At 34.6% G+C, this 22,011-nt stretch overlaps 1 protein-coding gene across 2 annotated transcripts in view; it reads right to left on the minus strand.

Annotated features, from left to right (window-relative positions):
• Window positions 1–22,011, minus strand: part of Dek (protein) — a 120,885-nt gene that overhangs the window by 24,180 nt on the left and 74,694 nt on the right. For both annotated transcript variants that reach the window (XM_090391225.1, XM_090391224.1), the window contains 2 exons: window positions 13,561–13,655; window positions 3,556–3,698 (listed from right to left, as the gene is read on the minus strand). In XM_090391225.1, the coding sequence (XP_090247351.1) occupies window positions 3,556–3,698; window positions 13,561–13,655 (238 nt within the window). The remainder of the gene's footprint in view (window positions 1–3,555; window positions 3,699–13,560; window positions 13,656–22,011) is intronic.

Below are 22,011 nucleotides of genomic sequence, written 5' to 3' on the forward strand. Positions count from 1 at the left end.
TCAACGATTCTAACTATTTTCATGGTCTTTGTCTTTTTATTGCTGACCTTCATATCATATCTATTACAACAGTTATCCAATTTAGTCAGGGAATCTTGCAAACTTGTAGCGGATTTATTTAGACGTATAACATTGTCCGCATAAAGCAAAGAGCTGACATTAACATCTCCAATTCTGATATCATGTTTAATATCACTTTCCTTCATAATGTGATCTATATAGATAATGAATAACAGAGGGGATAATGTACACCCTTGTCTCACACCAGATTTAACATTAAACCATCTTCCTGTACTTCCTTCGATTCTAACTGCTGACTTGCAACTCAAATAAAGACTAAGTATTGCTTGATATAATGCCCCATTGACACCATATAACTGTAGTGTATTGAATAGCTTCTCTCCTGACACCTTGTCATATGCCTTTTCCAGATAGATAAAGCTTAAATACAGATCTTTGTTATATTCCCATGCTTTCTCAACTGTCGTAAAGTGAAGATCTGATCCTGACAGCCTCTATTTCACCTGAATCCAGCTTGTTCTTCACCAAGCTTTTCTTTCACAATTCTTCTCAACCGTTTCTCAAGTATACTGGCATAAATCTTGCCAGGAACACTCAGTAGGGAAATACCTCTGTAATTCTCACATTCAGTTTTATTTCCCTTTTTATATATGGGTACTATGAGAGCTCTACTCCAATCATCAGGAATTCATCCCTCTGTCCAGGCCTTCTGAACTATGCAGTGCAGCCTCTGAAAGACTTTTATACCACCATACTTCAGCATTTCTGGTCAAACATCTACTCCTGCAGCCTTTCCACATTTCAAGCCTTTGATGGCTTTTTCTAATTCAAGTAAGGATATGTATTCCTGACTGACTGCCTGTTAAGTGTTTTTTTACCACTGTGATATCACTGCTTGTTTCATTTACCAATTTTTTTGAATTACTCCATACTTCAAGGATATCTTTTTCTCCTGTTTTCATGTCACCTTTATCATCTCTAACTCCTTTTACAAGAAGCAAACCTTGGAGATTCAGTGGTAAACCTTGAAGAAAACATCCCGATTGATTTAGCCAGAGAGGCACGTGGTGAGGTTGTCTGCAAGACAAGGGTATATGGTACATAGGGATCCCATTCTGATATCACTCATCTAGAATAGTTGAGTGTCATGAGGTGTTATTATAATTGGGCTTCCACCCACTGATGTTGTTCTCAGTTTCTGAGTGTTGCTTACAATGTTTCAACAAGAATATCACTAGAATCCAGCTTTTTAACTGTTTTGGGAGATCCTGCATGACCTTTTAAACCCTTCTGAATTAATAAAATTGATCACTATTGGCTTTTCACCTGTTGCTTGGTGATGAGAAACACTGATACATTTAAATTGGTGACAGATGCCTTTTGTTTCTTATTTCTGTTAGGATCCCAACAATGGTTGTCCAGTGAGAAGTAGAGTGAAGAATACAAGCAGAAAAGAAAAGGAAGAATGAAAAGAATTAGTACCATCACTGGGATGGTACTAATTCAGGATTAGGATTGAAGTCCCAACAATGTGTTTATCATACCCATGAAGCTCTTATCCACACTATGTAAGCCCCCCCCCCCCCTCCACATAAACACCACGAACAGGTATCTATGTGGAGGGGAAGGGGCCCTTACATACTGTTGATAAGAGCTTCATGGGTATGATAAACACACTGTAGGGACTTCAATCCTAATCGTGAAGACTCAACAATATAACAGTTCTATAGACTATTCATAGAGAGAACCAAACCAAATGCATAAGGAGGCTTTGCAATCAGCTAACAAATAATTCAACTGCCACTTACTTTCATCATTCCTGGAAGAGTCTGAGTAGACTAGTATGCAGGACTGCTGAGGCCAAGGAAAGGGGGATGGAGGCTGGGTGTTCTCTGTATGTGTGATAGTAATTGCATGTGACTCATGTTGCACTCAAAACACACCAAAATTAATAAGGGAAAAAACTACCTGAAAAAGCATAAAAAAAAAAAAAAATCAACAAAACCCCATTCTAACAAACGAAATCAGATTCATATCCATTAGACTAATGTTATTAACTCTATTGAGTATCCCCTCTTTACAATCGATTTTGACTTGGTTTACTTGCTGCATTCATCTGCTGTTTCTATCAATCACTCTCTATATTCTGATAACCATTCTGATCTTTTTCCATCATTTGACTGCAAAGCTTTTCCTTCTCCAATTCCACCATTCAAGCTGGAAGCGATCCAGATTTATTTGCTGTTGACAACAATCGGAATTGTTCACTTCCTCACCCAAATACCTGAAAATCCTCACACCCTCCCAATACTCCTGACAGGCAGAAGATACATTCAATCATCTTGGTAAGGACCAGAACTGCCATTCTAGGGTAATTTTCTATGCTATAGGTAGATGAGTATGAAAGATTGAAGATGATACAAGATGAATATTAGTTCTGAAACAAATTTTAGGTACAGTTGGGGAAGGACACCATCAGGATCAAAAGATATGTATATTATGTGTTGTCTAGGAGAAAGACTTGCATTCAGCAAGCAGTTCTTGGTAAAACTGGAAAAGGGAGGGAGGGAGATTTGCCTTAATTCTCAGTGCAAAAGTTCAGGAGAATGATGCTATCTCACACGTGCTCCACTAATGTTTTGACCTTATCCAAAGATAAGGTCAAGACATTAACCTTATCTTTGGGTGATGTTACAATAGTACTATCGAGATCTGAATGAGAGAGAGAAATAGAAATATGGATGGGCAGTAGTGGCATTGGCCTTTGTGCAGGGACTGGAAAGCTCAAATGCCATTTGAGCAAGAAGCAAATTTATACACTTAGCCATTTTAAAGTCAGATTTGAACTTGCTGATGGCTTTATAGGATGATTTGTAGGATGATTTGTAGCTGAATGGGTGGCTACTGGAGTTTTGGTTTCAGGTTACTTGCAATATGCTGAATTCTTTGGAAACTTGCACTAATGTTTGGGTATTGGTTTGGTGTTTTAGGTGGAAATGGAGGTGGGCAATATGAAAACCGTTCCTGTAAGAATCATGTCATGTATGCATCATCTGCAGCACATGTGAGATAGCACTATCTCACAGGTGATGGAATCTTCTAGAATGAAAATACTACTATCCAACAGTGAAAGAAAAAAAAAAAACCTTAAGACAAATTTCATTTTGAAGAACATGACAAAAAGTTCCTATGTATGTTCTATCCAGTAGATCTCTAAATCCTACAGAGCACATGCGAGATATTCTGGATAAGTATATAAAATAAAAGCAGGAGTATATGCAAGATACTACCAGAAGGTTGGCCTGTAATCCATCTTGATATGCTGATACCTCAGTCATATCACACAAGAGCACCTTCTGACATGGTCAGCTCATCCACCATTCTCCAAGCAACTGTCTAAGCATTATATAAAATAATATCTAAAAATTCTGTGGTGTCATTTACTGCAAATAATTTTCCAAGTGAGGAATTTATTATTAATAAAAAATTATTATCAAGACTATTAATTAGTTATTAAATAGCTAACATACATACTTTTCTTTGACTTTGGAATGCTCTTTCCTGAAGCTTTTGGATTTATAAGAAATTCCAAAACCCTAGTTACAATTTCTTCTTTTGTTCCCGATCTTTCAAGATCAAGAACTTCACAAACATGTTTCAACATTCCATTAGTTAACCTAAAAAAACATATGTCATGAGACATGGATATTCAATATAAAAATAATAATTTCATTTACATTGAAGTTAAGAGTATGCAATTTTAATCTGTAAAGAGAATTATATCTGAATAAAAATTCAACTGATAAATAGTATTTTATTTAGACCAAAATAATAGTTCATAGAATTAGTATTTTAATCATCATCATCAAATTCCTGACAGGTACCCTCAAGGGGTGTACAGGATATGATAGTACTACATGAAAAAAATTACATCATTACTAACTTCCTATCTACAATTTTCCTCCAAATCAGTCTGCTACTTGTCAAGACGCCAACATTATCAGATCTTATATTTTTATCGTCTAAGGCACTTTGTACCGTATCAATCCACCTATATCTTGGTCTTCCTCTGGGTCGTTTTGCTGCCAACCTGGCAGAGAACACTTGTTTAGCTAATCTTTTCTCGCCCATTCTGTTTAAATGACCTACCACCTGAGATTAGCTTTGCTAACTCATTCCTGGATGCTGACAATGTCAAGCTCATTCCTAATATCCTCGTTTTTAATATGATATTGCCATTGATGCCATCTGTTCACGGCCCTAATCTTTCTCAGGATTCTCATATCTGCGGTCTCTAGTCTTTGATCAAGTGTTTTACTTCTGACCCAGCTCTCAGATCTATAAGTTAAAACTGGTTTGAACAATGTCTCGTATACAGCTAATTTAGTGTTCCGACTAATTTCTCTCTTATTCCATATGAATTTATTCAATGACTTCCTACCATACCAGCTTTGCTGATTCTGTTGTCTATTTCCATATTTAATTTACCATCTTCACTAAAAATCGTGCCTAAGTAGCTGAAATGTTCTGCTTGTTCCACAGGTTCTCCATTCACAACACAGTTGACATTTTCAATGATTCTGCCTATTTTCATCGTCTTTGTCTTTTTATTGCTGACCTTCATACCATATCTATTACAACAGCTATTCAATTTAGTCAGAGAATTTTGCAGACTTGTAGCGGATTTATTTAGAAGTATAACATAAAGCAATGAGCTGACATTAATATCTCCAATTTTGATATCATGTTTAATACCACTTTCCTTCATAATGTGATCCATATAGATAATGAATAACAGAGGGGATAATGTACATCCTTGTCTCACACCAGATTTAACATTAAACCATCTTCCTGTACTTCCTTCAATTCTAGCTGATGATTTACAACTCAAATAAAGACTAAGTATTGCTTGATATAATGCCCCATTGACACTATATAACTGCAGTGTATTGAATAGCTTATCTCTTGGCACCTTGTCATATGCCTTCTCCAAATCGACAAAACTTAAATACAGATCATTGTTATATTCCCATGCTTTCTCGACTATTTGTCGTAAAGTGAAGATCTGATCCTGACAGGCTCTATTTGGCCTGAATCCAGCTTGTTCTTCACCAAGCTTTTCTTCCACAATTCTTCTCAATCGTTTCTCAAGTATACTTGCATATATCTTACCAGGAACACTCAGTAGGGATATATCTCTGTAATTCTCACAGAGATATATCCCTAAAATTATTTCCCTTTTAATATATGGGTACTATGAGAGCTGTACTCCAATCATCTGGAATTTGTCCCTCTGTCCAGGCTTTCTGAACTATGCAGTGCAGCCACTGTAAGACTTTTATACCACCATACTTCAGCATTTCTGGTCGAATATCATCTACTCCTGCTGCCTTTCCACATTTGACAAGTATGGATATGCATTCCTGACTGTATGCCTGTTGAGTGCTGTTTACCACTGTGCTGTCATCACTACTTGTTTCATTTAGCAGTTTTTCGAAGTAATTACTTCATACTTCAAGGATATCTTTTTCTCGCGTTTTCATATCATCTTTATCATCTCTAATTCCTTTTACAGCACTCTTTCCTCCATTCCTAAGCTTCTTCAACAACCTCCAGAATATTTTGCCACCTTCTTGATATTTATTTTCTATATTTTTGCCAAAGTCCACCCACGACTTTTGTTTAGCTAGTTTTACACAGTGTTTAGCATTCTTGCATTTGTCTCTGTATTCTCTAAGAGCGCAAGCTGACTTATTTGACAGGAACTTTTGATATGCTTTCTTCTTTTCCTTCACTGCCTCTTTAACTTCCTGTGTCCATCAGGGAGTTCTGATTTTTTTATCCTTGCAGACAACCTCACCACATGCCTCTCTGGCAGAATCAATCAATGTTTTCTTCAGCGTTTGCCACTGAATCTCCAAGGTTTAGTTCTTGTTCTCAAACTTTCATTTTTTCTTCAATAATCTTTGTGTATTTTAGTCTATAGTTCACATCTGAGAGCTGCTCAACTTTTATTCACTTTAAAACTTTCTTACATGTTATTGTTTTCAATATGAAATTCAATTTTATCATGCTCAAGACTAAATGGTGATCACTTCCAATTTCAAATCCTCTGTACACTCCATTGTCCTGCACCAGGGAGAAAACATCACTATCAACAATAACATAGTCAATGAGACTTTTCTTATTCCTTGCCTCTTTACTCCATGTGAATTTGTGCACATTTTTATGTTGGAACATGGTGTTAGTAATAACCAGTCTATGTCCTGAGCAGAAATCCAACAGATATTTGCCATTATTATTAGCTTTGCTCTTTTCTCCAAATTTTCCCAAAATATTTTTGCATGTCTGACAATCATTTCCTACTCTGCTATTTAGATCCCCAACAAGGACCAACTTTTCCTTTTTCATTGTGTCAGTTGCTTTTTCTAAAGCCTCAAAAAATCCCTCCACTTCTACCTTAGTAGAACCTTCTGTGGGGCCATAGGCACAAATAAGTCTCATTGTCCAGTTTTCCATTCTCATATTTGCCTACATTACTCTACTTGAGACTGACTGCCATTCAAGAAGATTAGCCTTGTGTTTTGTGTTGAATACTATGGCTATTCCTTCTTTTCTTTGATTGTCATTGCCTGAATAGAACATTTTGTATTTATTGCTTAGAAAGATCTCACCAGTTTTGGTCTTTTTTGTTTCAGTCACCCCCTATGATGTCGATCTGGTACTTATCTAATTCCTCAGCTAGCTCCATTTCTTTGCCATTCAGGCTTCTTATGTTGATAGTACCGATCTTTAACTCAGGTGATGTTGAGTTGGGGTTTGTAAAGGGACGTTTATTCAGGGTGCCCACCTATGGGATAGAATTATCAGCAATGTTATATATCCTGTTAAAGACTCCCCTAACTCTTTCCTGGTTTCACGTGATTCCTAAAATTAAAAACAACATACTAATGCTTCATGAAGAGGACACTTTAATGCATAAACATTGCATCACATTCGCATTAATAGCCCAGGTATCAATTATTAATGTTCCAGTGGTTTTAAATGGCACAGAAGGCAGGTTGGCTTCGAGACAATAGCAACCAGAAATCAGTGGCTGTAATTGGTTGTTTCAACCAATCTAATTGAATGTTGTCATGAGTTGCTGTTTTTGTTTTCTAAGTTACATCTGTTTTGATGTATCAAGTGTGAAATGACAGGTACAGAACACCGATATAGACAAGTTTTTAGTATAATCTTTTTTGTATCCATATTTACAATGGGAAAGTGTTGACGATCTACTGAATGTCCTGTTTTCTGCCAGAGCTTTTGCAGATTGTATGAGTAATTCAAATATACCAACCAAATATAGCATTCTCCTTCATTACTGATTTCTAATATATCTTAAAACAAACATGTTGTCACCATCTATGCAGATTTGGTTACAATTAATTGATAAATTAAAGTATTCAAAGTTATCATAAAATTAATTTCATTCCAATTAAGACGAACGCTGATGCACTATGCACTCTTAAAACTTTCATACATTGATAATAATGCAATCACACGGTCAAATCCACGTGAATTTTATAGTGCGGTTTGCATAGGCTACATGACACCACTGATATATATACATATATATATAAACATTTCAACTATGAAACCTGTGGAAATCCAATAGGATTTTGGCACAATGATAATTAAAATAGTCTCATACTCTTAGTTGTTACTAATGCTACAGCTAAAGGCATGAGCATTTCATAGCCTGTGTATCAGTCTCATTCCATCTTTTTTCTGGGTCATCCCTGACTTCTATATCCTTCAACTGGGTGATATTGTAGTAATTTTCTTTAGGTAGTCTTGGAATGTACATTATTTCGATATGTTCATATCCACTTCTTTTGGTATTCATATACTATGTCCAATACGATTATTTTTAGTTCTTTATTTCTGTGCATCTTTTTTGCCCTAGAGAGTATAGCCTGCTGTGCTTCACAGAAATTTCCCTTCTCCAGTTTCTATTCTTTTTTCTTCTGCACTTTTTGTGGTTAATAATTCACTTCCATACAGTGGAGACAGTCTTGTCAAAACTTTATAAACTCTTATTAATGTATACTTTTGAATTTGGTTAGGTTTGAAAATACTACTGATCATTCCTGCTATCTTTAGAAAGTAAAATTTTGATATCAATGTCAGCTTCTTTTGTATATGACACAGCACATCCAAGGTATTTGAAGCAGTTAATTTTCTAAAATTTTATTTTCAACCATGATATCACTTCTGACAGGAGATGGTCCTTTAAAAGCTTAAAACAATTATGTTTAATAATGTTTTAGCAATTATGTATAATGATCTTTGGAATTCATCTTCACTTTTTGCTATAATTATCTGGTCATCTGGAAAAACAAAATAAGTATAGTTCCACAATCCAGTTTAAATGCTGGTTTTATATTTTTAATTCCATTTTTTTTTTTTTTTACTATTTCATCTATTTAGATATTAAATAAGAGTGGTGCAATGGACATCCTCGATGGAACCCCCTTTGTTTATTGATTTCCATTCTGTAACTTTTTCATTGATTCTTACAGCTATTTGGTTGTTTTGGTAGATGTTAGTTATTGCAGCAAGCAGCTGATTTGGAATGTTTAGATTCTTAAGTATGGTTCATAGTTTGCTCCTTAAGACTCATTATTTGTAGATTACCAAAGGCTTTCTGGTAATCTACGTTGAATTACCATTAATCTGGTAATCTATGTTGAATTCATAATGATTTTCCATTAAGATTTTTAATGTAAAAGCTGGGTTAATGCATGATTGTCCTTTTCAGAATCCATTTTGCTTGTCAGAAAGTTTATCCTCTACATACGATTTAAGTTTTGAAGTTAACATTCGTACATATAACTTATAACCACTAAGTATCCTAACCAGTTAGCAGACTTATTCATCTGTAGTTTTCAGAGTTGCATTTATCACTTTTTTTATATTGGGATGATAAATGCCTTATTCCAACTTTCTGGGATCATTCCTTGCTGCCAGATATTGTTAAATAATTTTAAAAGTTGTTTTATGAATAGGATGCCTGCATATTTCATAAGTTCTATATTTATTCCATCTTCTCCAGGGGATTTTTGTGATCTGCTTTGCTGTGAAAAACAAGCCATAAAATTAAATAACTTTCTGCAATGTACCCTTAGAATGAAATAAATAATTAATTTAAACCTGCAATATTATTTTAGGTAAAGATTAAGAATGCCACAGGTTGCAAGTTCAAATCTTGGTGAAAGCATGTATGTTTGTAATTGTATTTAGGTGAAAGATGGTGAATTTCATCACATGGTATAAGACCACAACTCTGCTTATTGAACACTTGACTGAAAATGTTTCAAGACTACTTAAAAATAAATAAAAATGCAATGTATACATATATATAATTAATAATAAAAAAAAAAGCAGAAAAAAAAAATTGTATTAGTCCACTCATTGTATAAATGTACCATAAGTTCACAAGAAAACATTCACTGGTAGAAGTCAGATAAAAATAAACAAAAATCCATTTTATTCAAACTAACTACTGAAAAGAAGGCTTAAGCTGAAGTGAGTTGGAAGATATGAGTAATTGCCCCATACCTGCAATTAAGGAACTGATTTTGCCAAGTCCTGGGGAAAACAAAAAATTCTACAGACCTAGTAAAACTTTCCTTTCCATAAGGACTTGACAATGAACCAAGAATTTTTGCTTGCTATCCTCACTGAAGAAATTCACAGGTACAATTAGAGCTTCTTGCTCTACATATATAAAATCTGTGGGATATGGTGATATTCAGAACAGCAATACCTGATTCGCAGACCCAGGATGGTATAGGACTGTTACTTAATAGAAATGCGAATAATGCACTTCTTGGATATTAATATAAGGATGCTAATTACTAAATTTAAAACTAGGATTAATGAATGTGGTTCAGTTTTCATCCTGAACACCTACCAAGCATTCAAAAGATGGAGCAAAAGAGTGCTTCTTTAACCAGCTACAAAACATACTATGCAGTTTTAAGAAAGGTGATGTAACAGTTACTTTAGGGGACTTGAGAACCAAGGGTAGCACCGATTCCAATTACTGGGTAGAAGTAATTGGACCATTTTGCATTGGTAATCGCAGTGACAATTGTGAGAGACTTCTCAAGTTATGCAAGTTAAATGGACCTAAGAATCACAAACACCTATTTGAGTATAGGTGTTTGGAATTCTTAGGTCAATATTTAGATATTTACAAGTATGCTTGGATTTTGCCTGATGGTAATCTGCAAGAACTCTATCTTTTAATTAATAAATGGGAAAATTCTGTGCAGAAAACTAGGATTTACAGAGAGGATCTAATCACTACCTTGCACGCTCTCAACAATTGCTAAATTTAAATCTCTGCTCTTAACAAGGTAGTGAAATTAAAATTGTACTACATCGCCCATCACTGCCTCTTAACAACGAAGCACTGAGCAATGCTGTGCCTGAATCTCTGTTGAGGTTTAGAAAGTTTCTCAGGGCTGACACAGATTCAAGGAATAGCCTCTCATATTTGTATTTGATGGGGTGTAATAGAGTGGCCTTCTTCCAGCATATCCAAAGTGTAGTCAGCAAGTCCTGAGAGGCTGTAATGGTGGAACAAGATGTAGTCCTCACATTCAGAACTTCTGATATGGTAGGTCTATGGTGGAGTGGATGAGGGATGCCAATTTTTTATATGGTCTGTAAGTAGTTGTAAGGTTGTATTTCCTTAGAATGTTTGCTAATTTTTTAGATGTGCCCCAGATATATGGAATGGTGATAGAGTTTGTATAATCTCTGCTCTGAAAGGTGACAAGAAGGGGGGGGGGGAGGTGCAGTTACAGGGTTTTAAGATTTTTGGGAGGGATTGTATCCATTGGCTAAGAAAGTGTTGAGAATATGGTCAACTTCAGTAGTAAGGGCACTGTTATCAGAACTGATTAATTTTGCCTTGTTATATATATATAGTGTTTTTATAATCACATACATTACTGATGGTGGTATTTTTTGGGATCCATCTGGCTGGTGTGTAATCAGTGTCTAGGAATGGGAGACTTGTTTTCCTTTTCTAAGGTAAATTGGATCCTAGGGTGTTGATTGTTTAGATGTGTTACAAAAGTGTTGAGCATATCCAGACAATGCGGCTAAATGGAGAACAATCATCTACATAGCACAGCCAAACAGTGGGTTCATGCAGAACAGAGTCTAAGGCTTTTTTTTAGTCTAAGGAAGGTCTCATGAAAAAGCTGGATAGGGGTGGAGAACCCATGGCTGGCTCCTCTATGTTTGTAGAATTGTTATTGCCAATGAAATTAAATAGCCAGAGTTCATGGTGAACTGGAACAGGGCTGAGATATCTGAAAGAAATATAGCTTGAATGAGGTCTAAGGTGTCTGAGTTTAAAGTGGGCTGAGGTTTTTTACGTATATTAACAGTATGCTGTATTGACATGCCAATCCCGGCTTGCCATACAGATGATCTCGGATGTAACTTTTATGTTCTTCAAGGTGCTATGTTAACAAATCTACCAGTCTGTCCAAAGACTAACTTGCAGGCACAGAGAACTTTATATGCTCCTGGTTGTTCAAGAGGATGTGACCGATCTTCAGGAGAACATATAAAAGTAGCTAGTTAACATGTCTTGAAGAACATAAAAATTACATCTCAGATCAACTGTATGGCAGGCTGGGATTGGCAGACCATGCTCTGGATACTTTGCACAGGATCAGATGGAGAAAAAGATTTTTATTATCTAGAAGTCATTACAGGTCTGAGAGGCCATTCTTAGAATCAGCATCAGCTATGAAGATACCAACCTCAATAAGTATGGTTGCATTAATTTACCAAAGACCTGGGAGACTATGATTTTAAAACCTAATAGCTCAACTTCTCTGAATAAACTTTGTAGTTATCTGACCCATAGAGGGCAAATATCCATGCCCATGGTGGGATTCGAACCCACAGCCTTTTGGCTGGAGAGCGGATACGCTACCCACTCAGCCAACCAGGCTGGCCATGAGTATGTTGATTTTTTCAAAAAAAAACTAATGTCATAAAAAGTAACAAACACTAGTAGGTTTTATTAAATAATTATTATGACCTATAAACTAGTGTTTGTTTGTTTTTTTATTACATTAGTGAGCTTAATAAATGTATTTTTTCCCCTCTTGGTATTAATCTGAGCATGTGGGTTGTGCATAACAGAATGAATTTTTATTATATGCATGCTATAATAAAAAACTAGTGTTCCTGCACTTCCTGAGCAAGGAAAATTACATTTTTGATTCACTAACAAGTTAAACTAGTTCTGTGAAGTGTCTGTCAGTTATGCATCTACATGTTAGAATGCAGTAAAGAGAACATATTTTAAGTGAAATTTGAAATAACTCAACATCAAATTTGCCTAAAAAATGATAAACATACAACTAAATTCTTGAAATGTTAAAACATATGGAAACATTGTTCTAAATAAAACTTCTATTTGAGTGGTATGATTGTTTCAAACATTGGACCAACAGTGACAGAAATTATGTATATCTCACACATCCTTAAACTAATGGAATAGATAGCATCATTGTCTCCTCTTTACAAGAGCTAATTTCATACAGTAGATGATAAACAATTAGGAAATTGCTTACAAAATGAACTTTCAATCCTTTTAATGAATATACAAGGTTTCTGTGAGAGCTCTTGTTTTAATAAAATTCATGTAAGTATATCAGGTCACTATCATTAGTAGTTGAAGAGAATTCTTCAGCTACTAATGATAGTGACTACTACTGCATTTTAACTATTTCAGTTTATGACCAATATCAAAAATAAAAGCTGCCATTATTAGTGAAAACAATTAACCTTGCAAACATCAAGAAAAAGAAGTTCAGGTGAAAAGTGAAGTATATTTCTTAAATAACTGAAACACCGTTTCACTATGAACTTGTACTTAATGATCAGACTGTCAATTAAATTTTATAAATAGTTTGGAAAAGATTAAAAGGACAGTATTATGAGTAAAAGAACCAGTTATAAAAGTGTCACTTGCACAGTCGGAATATTCATCATATGCACAATAGCCTTTATAAGACAGGAGTTGTGATTATTGACAAAGGACAGCATTCTAAGATTTGCTCAATATTATTTTTCTGATCTAGTACCAATGACTTCCACCAAAATAGAGGTGGAAAACCACTATAAAATTAAGCAAAAATCAAAGTTAAAAGAGCATTTCTAAAAAAGCTTTCAGGACATTAAAAATATGAAAAACACGGAGAGCAATGCCTTCATGAAGAAGGATATCACATTAATCCTATTAGATAAACTACATTCAGCGGTGTTATAATTACTTTACCTTTTAAGACCAATATGGAATGCCACCTGAAGTGAATTTAGCTGCATTTTTCATTTTCTATTTATGGCTTCATGAGCTAATTCTTATTTCATAAATTAAACTATCATTTGCCATTCAAATTTTAAAATTTGTTAACAGAATTACTAATAATACTTAAGAAATATATAAGAACTTACTTATCCAAATGAGATTTTTTTTTTTCATAATCTGCAGAATCTTTTGTGAAAGGAAAACCACTAAATTTTCGGATATTCTTCTTAATTTCATTCCCCTGAGGGAAAAAAATTCACATCACCACATACTCATCAAACAGTATAATTCAAATTTATTCACATGATTTAACAGAATACAAAATATAACGCAGCAATACAATATATCAAGTTTTTTGCTTCTTCATCAACACAATTTCTTTTAAAAAATCTCCAGCAGAACTTACCCACTGTTTCAAAACTGAAATAGTAAAAAATCAGATGAAATGCACATTGACAAGAAAGACAAATCAGTTTTGCACTGTCCAGTGTGAATTCATTTTTGATGTTAGTTTTTTTTTTTTTTTTTTTTTTTTTTTTTTTTTTTTTTAACTTAGATGGCCTTCAAAGATTGGCAGTTTTTCAAAGACATCTTGTCATAAGATCATTAAAGGAAAAAATAAAACTGGAATATATTCTGAATAATTCCTTTATGCAAAGGAATTATTTTGCCCTCCTTCCACTCTCTTGGGACTTTGCCGGAGCTGAGACTTGAACAGCCTAGTCAAAGGCATTGGCAGTTCCCCTGCGCATTCTCTTAAAATGCAAGCCGATATCCCCTCCAATCCCATAACTGTAATATCCTAAGTACCTCCAATTCATCAACCTCTGTTCTCCATAACAATATCTTCACTTGGATGACAGATATACCCTTGCAAAATGGTTACTCAGTAACTCAATAATTTCGTCTGCCTCTGTTACCTCTCTACCATTTGCACTTTATGAATTTCCTTAAAAATGGAGTGTTGTGATGGGACTCTTGATTAATGTGCTATAGCAAGCAAGTTTTATATAATAAATTGTTTTTTAATTTGAAAACAGAAACACAAACAGTCCATTCTTCTTCAAAGCTAAGATGATCTCTGCATTTAAGAAAACATTAAAAATAGGGAAGTTTTAATAATGTTATGTTTTTGATGGGTTGTCTGATACAGCATTTCCCAATTTTTGGCAATAAGGAAACATTAAAAAGCACAATGTTTTTGGTGCCTGAATATTAAAGTGGCTTGAAACAAAACACTAATCTAGAGAATAAACACATGGTATTGTTTCAAGCCACTTCAGGCTTGCAATAAGCAAGATGGATTATACCAGGTGATGAAATTCCTATACCACTGGAAACATTAAATTAACAAATATCCACATAGCAGTGGAATTCAATCTTACAGCTTATTAACTGCAGCAGAGACTATCCACTCAGCCAACCAGATCAGAAAATCTGATAATCCAGATTATCAGATTTTCTGGCTTGGGTATAGAGCTAGAAAATTTTTTAGCAGAGGGGAGAAGGCACTATACTATTTGATGTTTGCAGGTCCGGCAGCATTTCTGAATAGCATTATTCAAAAACTTTTTTTGGTTTAACAAACCCAGATTAGATTTTCCTAATGCATAATCAGGAAAAATGATATGCTAACTAATGATTATTATCAATACCTATATAACTTTTGCTGTTTCAATGTTTCTATAATACTTAATTAAAATGAATAGTTTAGACAGTCTTAAGCTCAAATGGCAAAGACAATGCCTTTTGGTTTTGGGAAGACCAGGATTCAACTTCCCTGATAAAAGTTCTTCATGCCTAGATGTGAAGAACTTTAATAAAGGGGCTTTCAAATAAAAAAAAGGCCTCATCAAATGTTAATTTTGAGTTAATTAGCATGAATTGGCCAGTCCATACGGACAAGATTTTTTTCATACTAGAAAAATGAGAGATAGATGACTATGCAAATAGGATCAACCAGCCTAATCATAGCATTACATTTCTTTAAAATGTCAGATTAATCAGCCAAGACTGGCCATGGCTGATTGATAAACACAGTAATAGGTAGATGAACAATAATAGTCCATCTTATGAGAATTATAGAAAACTCATTCTTCTTCTTCATCAGTTCGTAATATGTATTCTCACAGGACACAATAATAATGCAAAATAATTAGAATTACATTATTAACTTAGTTTCAACAATTTTCTTCAAAATTAATCCGTTAATTGTCAGGTCTTGTATGCTGTCAAATCTAAACATATTTTTTTTTTTAAATGTAAATCCTACCCACAAAATGTTGTAAATCTATCAGTGGACTAAGGATTAAATATCCAAATACCCTAGCTCTAGAGCAGGGGTTGGCAAAGTGGTCGATATCGACCCCTGGGGGTTGATGTGGCTATCAAGAGGGTTGATAAATGTCTAGATTTCCAAAGGGTGTCTATAAACACCTAGTAAACATGCAATGCCAACTGGCTGAGCCAATGAGGGAGAAGCACACACTCTCCCCAATGAAGACATCTAGAACAGAGATAATCAGGGCTAGTGCGCATTTATCGACCATAGCTATCAGAGTGGTGTTCAGTGATAACTTTGAATTTACTGTGTAATTTTTTTTTAAGTTATAGTGCCCATAATGGCATTGATGAGGAATCAAGGATTCCATGAAGGGGTCAATGGTCTAAAAAGTTCGCCGACCTCTGCTCTGGAGAGAGACTGAGAGAACAAATATGGAACTTTTTTCAAGCCACTTCAGGCCTCTAGTAAGCAGAATGCACATTAGGCAATGCAAGTCATTTCCTACCCAAAGACATTTCCAAACACCCATAACCACATGGGATTCAAACCAATGATCTGAGTTGGAGAAGCTATTCACACAGCCAATCAAGGCCAAGCATCAACTGCATCAATACACTTAGATCAGCTCTGCCCACACATTCATGAATGCTAAGATTTACTTCCTAACATCTCCATTTTTAATATGATTCTGATCTGTTCACTTCTTCAATTTTCATCAGAACTATCACAGCTACTGTCTCTAATTTTTAATGAAGTATTTCATTTCTAACAAAACTCTCAGCTGCACAAGTTAAAAATGCTTTGAAGGCTGTCTTATAAACTGTTTAGTTTGGTGTTTTGGCTAATTTCTTTCTTATTCCATATCAATTTATTTAACAGTCTTTCCCAGATTCTATTTCCTATTTACAATATGTGCCTAAATAGCAGAAATGTGTCTGTTCTATAGGCTTTGAGAATACAGTTGATATTTACTATGTACCTGCATATTTTCACAAATTTGTTCAAGTTATGAAATTTAGTTATTGTTACAGCTATTCATGATCCTCCAAGGAGTCTAATGGTTGATTCAGGAAGGACTCTACTGACTCCTTTAGTAATTCATATCTCTTCTCACTGAAGACACATGGCATCTAACAGTAGCACATTCATGCACTCACCACATGGCTGACAAAACCTGGATCTAACTTTCATGCTTCCTACTCACACACCCTTACTCTTCCAAGGATGATCACGAGGTTTATCTCTATCACCTGTAAAATCTCACTTGTGTCTATACTGTAATTCCCTTACTAATTTATTTTCTATCCCATTCCTCTCTCTATTCCTCAAACTTTGAATGCTACATTCCCTCAAATCAGTATGTGCAATTCAACAGGCCAGTTACTATGTTGGATAACTGCTGCTGGATATTTTCAACTAGGAGCACAGTAGTCCAGGTATGGTTTTATTAACCTTTAATTAGGTGCATGAGATCTGACCCCAGCCATCATTGATGTTCAATTTCTGAGTTTCTTGCTTTTCCCACACTGGCTGAATCAGTTAAGTGCCGACCATCGGGGCAATCAGTTGTGGAGTAAGGAGTGATTTAAGATTATTACACTTTTTTTTAAATAGTTTGTAGGTCAGACCTCTAGAAGCTTTGAAACGAGAAAGGAGGAACACATAGGATTTGTCAGAAATAACAGACAAGACATTTCAGGCCTTTCATGCCACTTTGCCTCTACTAACCATCACATTGAGTGGGATAAGAGCCTTATGCCATACATAGAAGATAACTACCATTCAAGAACCTTTAAAGAAGCAGCTACAGTCGCCCGTAAAACTGAAAACCTAAACAAGAATCAAGGTCAAATTTTAATTAGAAATTTGGAAAACTTTTATCAGATCATTAACCATCAAAGAAATGAACTTTCATAACAATTATGTCATGAGCCATAACGAATAAATCACGTTAACGAGACACGCATACCAATTTTTTGTATGAATTAGAACCATCAGTTATAACATAGTCTGTAACCTTCATTTTAGCTTACTAGTTTGTATTCCCTGAGGATGCCAATAGAAAAAGATTGTAGGAGGATAAAATAAAGCTACTTGACAAAGATTGTATAAAAAAAAGTGTAATAGTCTTATGAATAATTGTCAAGAAAAAATTCAACATAAGGAGTGATTTTTTGACCTCATGTGATTAATTATGTAACAAAAAAAGTGCAACTAATTAAGGGTTAAAGACTTGAAAAGTGGAAGAATAACTTCCTTTTTAATCACAAGCTATGTGACAACATATCACCTCAGCAATGTGACCTTAAACATATCCACTACGATTTTCAATTTCCTAACTTCAATGATTACTTACAGCAAATTCCAAGTAGAAGTACTCAGCTTGCAACATTTTCCATCTGAAATGGATAACTTTATACTTGGCAACGCTGACTTGATCATACAGCCAATCTCTTCAAGTCTATCTGCAGGAAAATTTTGTGTCAGCTATGTGCCTTATCACTCTCCCCAACTTGGCATCATCAGCAAATAATATTAATATACAAATAAATAACATGGCGGAAGCATACCACTGGTCACCTTCCTCTTAGACTCAGTAATTCCATAAACTGCTTTCTGATATCTGTTAGTCATCCTCCTATCCATAAAACAAGTTAACTTTGCATACCCATCCAATTTATCTTTGGGGTAACAACCCACATGTACATTCTGTCAAATGTGCTGTGGTAAAATCCAAAAGTATTTGGATTGGGTGCTCCTTCAGACAAACATCTGAAGGGGACTATGAACCTATAATCCTGAATGTCTTCTCTGAATATGCTTGACTGTGCCCATCACATTCTATTGCTGTTGTGATACAGCTTCTCTGTCAGCGCTTCACTCATATCAATAATTTTAATTTCTAGTTCCACTATATCTGCTGATGCTAAGAACTTGCCACTTTTATTCCTTATCCTCCACCATATTTCACACCTCTTCCTTTTCTTTCTTTACAAATTTAGTCCCACATTTACCATGGCCATCCATAACATACTATAATTCTCCCTCTCTCAATGTTAGACTGATAATTTTGACCTCATTATTTAATGCATGCATCTATATGAAAAACCACCCTGAATTCGCATTCACTCTTTCACAAAGCAAACACTTTCTCCAAACAACTAGCACTAAACCCATCTGATATAATCCATCCTGGAAGTGCAAATTCTTTCAACCATCAAAACTATCCCATACACCAGTGGTGTTCAACCTTTTTTACTACGCGAGCTACTTTTCTATAAAAAGTTATTCGGTGATCTACTCTATTATATAGATCGCGTTCCCCAACCTGATATCTGATTATGCACAAATAAAGAACTAAGAAAAAAAAATACACAACTAAAAACTTTATTTGTGTATTTAAAAATTTATTTATCACTTTTAACTATTTTAATACAACAAAAAAAGATCCTTTGTAATTTGGTTTCTTAATTGATTTTTTATGACAGTCATATTTGAAAAAGCGGATTCTGACAAGCATGTTGATCTGAAACACGACAGAATTTTTCGCGCAATATCAGTTAATATTGGGAATTTTTCATGTGCATACTTCCAAATAACTTCATTGTTTATTGATTTTAAATGTAAACTATTCTGAATGTTTATTATCTCAAGTTCTACTTCAGTTTGATTTATATCAGACAGCCCACTAATTTTATTTGAAATTTCTGTGATGTTCAAGTTTTCTTGAAATGGATTATTGATAAAAGATACAATCATTTCAGTTTTATTAAAATCTTTAAATCTTGAATTTCTTTCTTTCTCAACTAATTCTATTTCACGAATAAATTCTTTTAAATCATAGCAAAGCATTTCTTGATTTTGTTCAAAAAATGTTAATAAATATGGGAGATGTCTAAATTTGCAGGCATTTATATTTTTCTTTAATAAAAGTAAGTATTGTTGGAAAGTTTTTATTGAACTTAACATGTCAATTAAATTTTTATCTCTACATTGTAACTCTAAATTTAAATTGCTTAATTTCGTACAGAAATCTACTAAAAATGATAAGTGTAACAACTATCTTTTATCACTCAATTGTGGATAAATATCTCCTTTTTCATCAAGAAAATTTTTTATATCGTTAATTAATACAAGAAATCTTTCTAAAAATTGACTTCTGCTGAGCCAGCAAACATTATTATACAACAGAAGTTCCCTATCATCATCTGCCTGTAATTTAAATAACTGCCGTTGCAGGGCTTTTCCACAAACAGAATTTACAATTTTAAATGTAATATCCAAAACATCTTTTGTGTTTAATCTTTTACTACACAGTACTACGTTAAAAAATCTGGATATTTGTCATCTTTTTTACATAATGAAATGAAGCCTGATTTATTACCTATCATTTCAGGAGCACCATCAGTAGTAATAGACACAAGTTTAAAAAGTGGACGTTTGTGTTGTTTCACAAATTCATCAAATGCCGAAAAAACGTCTTCTCCCCTAGTCCTTCCCAATAATGGTATAATTTTCAAAAGCAACACCCTGGTGAATGGCCGACATTAACCTGGCCTAGAAACTTTTCTTCGGCAATTTGAAACCTTGTCTGCGGCCTAGAAGTAGTCTCTCTCTAGTGACGTCTCGGACCTCCTTTCTGGAAGCAGGAAACTCCTCTCTAAAGCAATGTGGATCCGGGCAGTCTCTCTGACAGCGACTCTGGACCAGACGGTCTCCTCTCTGACAGCAATTCTGGAACTGGGACCCCTTCTGCTTGCTTCAGTCCCTTTTTATTAGGCCTCCTCTGAGACCTCGCATAAAGTTTGGCAACCCCAAAGAATCAGTATGAGTCTTTCATCGTTAAGTTTCAAGTTCGGCATGCATTTTGTTCTCCTCCGCTTTCTTTTGACTGTAAGTTGCCGGCCATCAGAAAGTTGTTTGAACTCTTTCTGACTGACTTCGGAGATGTTTACACTTAGAGCCTGAAGCCTTTCTCATACATACAAGTTTCAATAACAATCTTTCTAATGGCACCATGTACAGCTTCGGCGACAAAAACATTGCCTTTGTTTTTAACACTCTAACTTATTCTTATTAAAGCAGTATATACAGTTAGCTTCAAAAGTTATTTACAAAAACATCTAATACAAACTATACCGAGACAAACAGTTTATTTTTTTACAATATTCACACGGGACTTAACCTAAGTAAAAAAATCGATGTAACGTGCTTCAGAATATTCAATATTTAAGTTACAATCGAGTTTTTACACTTTGCTTATAATCGTATTCACTCAGCTCGCTGTTTGACTTCCACTGATCCAAATTAATTCATTTACCCCGACTTATAAGAAAATTACTGATTTGACAATTTTAACGAAAAATAAATAAACAACAGCAATACACTTAAAGCGAATTAAAAATAATACAAAATAACGGTAAATAAAATATGTTTTCAGTTTTAATTAAATTTGTAAGTAAGGAGGAATACACAAGAGATCGACTGGTTGAACATCCCTGCCATACACCATCAGCAACACTTATGATCTTTAACAATTTTGCTCTTCTTTTTCATAATAACTCTTTCATACTATACCTATTTCATTTTAAATTATTTATTCTTCTCCAGAGCATCACATCATCCACTTGTTCTGCTTGCTTACATATAAACTCATTCGAGTCATGAATCTTTACTCCAGGAAAACATGCTTTCACTGTGCATTTGTCCAGAAAGTGCCTAATCGTGGAATTATTGTATCTTATGAAATCCTTTGCCATCTATGTATGCTTTCTTGTACCTTAATTCTTTGAGTTTCCTTTCTTATTTTTACTGCCATATGCCCAGCACTTTCCTAGTCTCTTCAATCACCATGTAAAATTATGAATACTCAAGAAAGACTTAAAATTTTCAGCATCATGCAACTCTTCATATTTGCTCCATTACTTTCATACCACTTTCCTCAACACTATCATGCACTTCAACACCTCTAATTCTTGCTCGCATTCCTCCTAGCATGTGTGACTATTCGCCAATCTTTCTCGTTTAAAATCTCGCATTCAACATTTTACAATCTTCCATCTGCTTATTATGTACACATTTCTGACATATTAATTAAACAATTATAATGTCTTGATAACCAAGTGCTGCAGTCCACTGTTCCAATTAAATGGCATGCTGTCTCAAATAAACAAAGAAAACCATTGTAATTTTCTTGATTCGGTTTCATTCTTGTCCCAAATAAACTGCTGTCTCAATAAATTGTTTCTACTGCATTTGCTACCATGAGTTTTTTTTTTTCTTTCTTTCTAAATGCCTAATATTTGGCATGCTG

This window comes from Typopeltis vanoorti, chromosome 4 (assembly GCF_054136105.1).
Source record: "Typopeltis vanoorti isolate ZY-2024b chromosome 4, IOZ_Tvanoo_1.0, whole genome shotgun sequence".
In the NCBI taxonomy this organism is placed as follows: domain Eukaryota; kingdom Metazoa; phylum Arthropoda; class Arachnida; order Uropygi; family Thelyphonidae; genus Typopeltis; species Typopeltis vanoorti.